This window comes from Adiantum capillus-veneris, chromosome 20 (assembly GCF_014529385.1).
Source record: "Adiantum capillus-veneris isolate H3 chromosome 20, ASM1452938v2, whole genome shotgun sequence".
NCBI classification, from domain to species: domain Eukaryota; kingdom Viridiplantae; phylum Streptophyta; class Polypodiopsida; order Polypodiales; family Pteridaceae; genus Adiantum; species Adiantum capillus-veneris.
The window spans coordinates 101,886,266-101,890,942 of NC_140950.1; the positions used below are offsets into that span (position 1 = coordinate 101,886,266).

Genomic DNA, 4,677 nt, shown 5'->3' on the forward strand with positions numbered 1-4,677 from the left:
TTGGATGGCAAGCTGCGACTAATGTTCACACACAAGTATTCAAATGCTATTTGATGTGCGATATAATTATATTGAAAACCCTCGTTTGGGCACCAATAAGACCATGTGGTCCAAGCTTATGAAAACACTACATAGATAAGAAATTCATCTATGCACAACAACATCAATATGGATAGGCATAATGTAACCATTTGTAATTGTATATAGTAGCAGGTTATTACCTCATGTATTACCGTGCATATAGCCGTGCAGATTACCGCATGAAGAATCCACTTGGCCGGCCTCCCCCATTTCTCTCCCACTTTTCCCTTTCTATAAATTCTATTCTATTTTGTTACTTTTCAGAAATTGGTACCCCCTTTTTGCATGGAGTGTAAGAAATCCCATTCTCATTGGGATTTTTAGTGCCTCTCTTCTCTTTGCTTGCCTCGTCTATTGGTATGATTCTCCTACTCTACTCATTTGTACTCCATGAGATTCTATATCAAAAAATATTTTGTTTCCACCTCAAAATCTTACGTCAACTATGCATTCATATGGAAATGGCAAGCGAACGATGATCAAAACTGTATTGTCTTGCGTTCATAAACAAATAGCCCTTTTGTACAGCATAAGTAGAGAAAGAAGACAAAATCCACAAGATATTGTTAATTTTCATCCTCCAAGAGATCTCTACAAGTGCTTACATCCATGTCCAACCCCATGGTAGCTAAATCAACAAATAAATCTATTGATTCATCCTCTACAGCCTCTCCTATTGAATCATCATCATCCTCTCCATCTTCGTCCTCCTCCTCACTATGGTTGGTTATTGGGAATGGTTGGTTCTCCTCGACCTCAACTGCATCATCGTCATTGGCGTCTTCTTGAGATGGTATGGTGGGATCTGCCAAATTCTCTATGTTCGTATTTGCAAAGATAGATCTGGTCTGTGGTGTGACTAGAATAACATACCAAAGTCGTCTTTGATATATACAAGGCACATAAAACACCTATAGGTCATAGAGAAAACAACAACATAAATGTAGTTTTATATGTATCATATAATGTTTTAGTGAGTTGCACATTGACTTTACCTGCTCACAACTACTAGGTTGCACCAAGTTGTCGGTCTTTCCGCGATGAAATTTCCCGGAGTCTACCATATAGAGCCCATTCTCATGTCTCTTAACCTCACCCGCAAACCATCGGCAGTGAAAGAGATATTTGTGAAATGTTCTGAAATCCACTTTGATTATCCTCTCTATTGTTCCACATTCCCTCACCTCTTGTGTTTTGGTGACAAAGTTGCCCATAACTCCACTATCGTGAGTGGTTCGACGCTCATCTATCTTGCGGGTTCAAAAATGACGTACTTAGGACCACATAGAGTTGAATGTGAAGGCCTGCAAAAACCAATCAGGATAGATGAGAGAGAGAGAGAGAGAGAGAGAGAGAGAGAGAGAGAGAGAGAGAGAGAGAGAGAGAGAGAGAGAGAGAGAAAGATGACACACACACACACCCACACACACACACACTCGCACACACACACTAAACACATTGAGTATATTACCCTTGGTAGACATCCTCGCACGTACTCCCATTCTTTAGGGCTTATTTTTTCTCCTTGTGCCTTGGCCTTGGTCATGGCATTGTGTATCCACCCAACTGAAATTAGATCACGGTATTTGGAAAGCTCTTTAGGAAAGGGAGGTTCTCGCCTACGGCCATGCGACCTCATCCATGCTTCCCTCTCCCTTTCTCTCATTGTATGCACCTCCATATACATATCCACCCATTTTCCCATGATGGGAGCATTAAGTAGACAATGGTTGTTGATTATGACTTGAAATTCTCTATCCAAAATCATGAGAGAACCTTTCCCACTTGGAATGTTTGCGTGTTTTTTTGGATCCTCTTCCTCCGTCTTTAAACGAGGCAATGATGGGTCTATTGTGAAAAGATATTGAGAGACATACACAAAAGCCTCTTGTACAATCCAACCCTCTGCCATGCTTGCCTGAACACATGAAACCATTAGTGATTAAAGTAACCAATAAAAAGTGTTGTGAATACAATCCAATCCTAATAAGGTTTAAGGCTTAAGATCGATGAATACCTCTGGTTGTGATCGTAGCCTTACAAAGTCTTTCAAGGTCTTTAGGAACCTCTTAAGAAAGAACATCCACCTAGAGTGAACCACACCACAAATGTCTATCTCCTCAACAAAATGGAGCAATAGGTGAACTTGGCTAACAAGGATAGAACGTGGGAATGCATCCTCAATAGCACAAGTTGATTCAATCGCTAGAAGTCGAGCTATTGGAATGGCTGAAACTTCGATTTCTTTGGAACTCACAAACCTGTAACCAAAAAACCCTTCATAATCTTCATAGTAAAGTCAGTCTTCAAAGTGAAGTTTAGGAGGGAGGATCAATTGTGCTATACCTGACAACTTCTCCCACCTTGAATATTGCAGCCTTCTCTCACCTTGAATATTGCAGCCTTTACCTTCGTGTCCGCAAATCCACTAATGCTAATTGGAAGCACAAACAAAGAGACTTATTAGTATCCAGAACCCTAAACCACATACACACACACTCACATAAACACACACACATTACTTGAAGAATCTTGTGCAAATCGTGGGATTTGAGCCCATACAGTTGTGTGGATCCTCCTTTCTTAGTTTTAGTGAAGGCATCCTTGAGCGAACGCATATAACCTGTTGGAGTACGGATGGATGCAATGACTTGTTTCATCCGCTCTTGATTCACCCTTGATAGAATTTGGAAGAACCATCTTCCCCCGAGGCCCCATGCGAGGTGTGGCCAAAGGAGGGAGCCTCCTTATGGCCCTCATATCCTCTCTAGCCCCCAATGAATCTTTCTTGCCTACTATGTGATCCCATATAGCTTGCCCAACATTTTTGAACACATGCATTGGATCCAATAGGTGTTGGATTTTTAATGAAGCCCAATAGGGTAGTGATAAGAAAATAGAGTACCTAGACATACCCCTAAGTGGATCATTGGGAGGAGGCAATGTGTTGTGATGCTCTTTCCAATGTCTTGACCAATCGGCCATGGTCCAATGGATTGGCTCCATCCCATTGCATGGTGGAGCATAAGATCTATGTGTGGGCGACAAGAAGCGATGGTTATTGGGGTAGATCACCCTACCAAGTAGAGCGGGTCTCTCTGTCACGAGTGAGGGTCCACAAGTTGGGCATGCACTATGTCCAAATGTCGATAGTCCTACAAAAACAAAAGACATAACCGCATATAAGTGACCAATGCAAAGACATTAAAGAGTGTCACAAAGTATAAGCTTACTAGAAATCTCTCCAAGACCGGGGTAATCATGCATGGTCCACATGAGAATGCACTTGATCATTGTACACTGATCACAAAGTGGTCTTGACACATCAAAAACATCTATGCCGTTCCATAGCTCTTGAATCTCTTCAATCAAAGGTGCTAAATATACATCCATGTTCTTCACCTTGTGTTTTCGTGGGACTAGAAGAGAGAGAAAAATGTTCCCCTTCCTGGTTGACTCCCATGGTGGAATGTTGTAGTTCACAACAACCACTGGCCAAGTACTCCATGAGGTAGACCGATTCCCAAATGGGTTTACCCCATCACTAGCCAGACCGAGCCTCAAGTGAGGAGGCTCTTCTCTAAACTCCGGCCATGTCTGCTTGATGTGTTGCCATGCCGGCTAGTTAGCCGGCACTCTCATACCCCATCGGTGGAGCGATTTGTCATATGACATGTAAGAAGCTCGCTTGTTACTTTGGTGTTGAACATGTGCTTGACGCTGTCGTGCTGTGACACGTACATAGTGGGAACGCATGCTACAAGATCTATCTTGTATTTTTTTAGATACATAATTATATTTTCTATAGTGTACATATGCATATTTAAGTATAATAATAAGCCTTCTATCTCATCCTATTATTTTTCTCAAGGGTAACATATCCTTACTTTACCATCAGAAAATACTATGGGAAAAGCATCAATAGCTCCGCCTCTTTAACTTGGGGCAAAAAGCATTGATTCTTTATTTCTACTATTTCATTATCATCTCACACCCTAGCTAGATCCTATATCTAGGGTAAACTCTAATATATATATATTCTATGTATTTTTTATACTTTTCTTATATTTCTTTTTAAATAGCTACTAGGAGAGAATCAAATCCTAGTGGGACACTAGGTGGCATGATTTCAAAGATACACTTATTTTAATGCATTATTGCAAGCATGATTACAAAACTTTATCAAGGAGCAATGTCATGCTTTCATATGGCATGAGGTGTCCTTTGGAATTAAATGAATGTCTAGGCTGAGGAGACCACATGAAGACTTTTGTTGCCATAAATGGACCCTATTTTGATGAATTTTTTACACAAGGTTCCAATCCGAATTGGAAAACGATTTTAAAATGAAAATCGTAGCTAATGAGCTGAAGTTTTTGCTCATATTTTTACTTTTTTATTTGGAGCCACGGTTGAGGAGATATGATCAAAGTACTGGACCCCAGTCTGCCCACATCATGCAGGGGCAGCTCATTTCCAACTTTTCCAATTCCTGTTCACACTGGCTCCTCTCTTCTTGTGTAAACCCTTGGGGGTTCCCTTCACCTATAAAAGGGGACCTCTTCTTCCTTGGAAGGAACTCAAGCATTTAAGCCA

At 40.9% G+C, this 4,677-nt stretch overlaps 1 protein-coding gene across 1 annotated transcript; it reads right to left on the reverse strand.

Moving 5' to 3' along the window:
- Nucleotides 1-647: 647 nt before the first annotated feature.
- On the reverse strand, nucleotides 648-2,164 carry LOC147433001 (uncharacterized). Its single transcript, XM_086491690.1, has 6 exons — nucleotides 2,099-2,164; nucleotides 1,959-1,999; nucleotides 1,553-1,584; nucleotides 1,352-1,385; nucleotides 1,077-1,086; nucleotides 648-992 (listed from the first exon to the last, which is right to left on the reverse strand). Exons 1-6 carry the CDS (start codon nucleotides 2,162-2,164, stop codon nucleotides 648-650), a joined length of 528 nt encoding a protein of 175 aa, XP_086347816.1.
- Nucleotides 2,165-4,677: the final 2,513 nt, after the last annotated feature.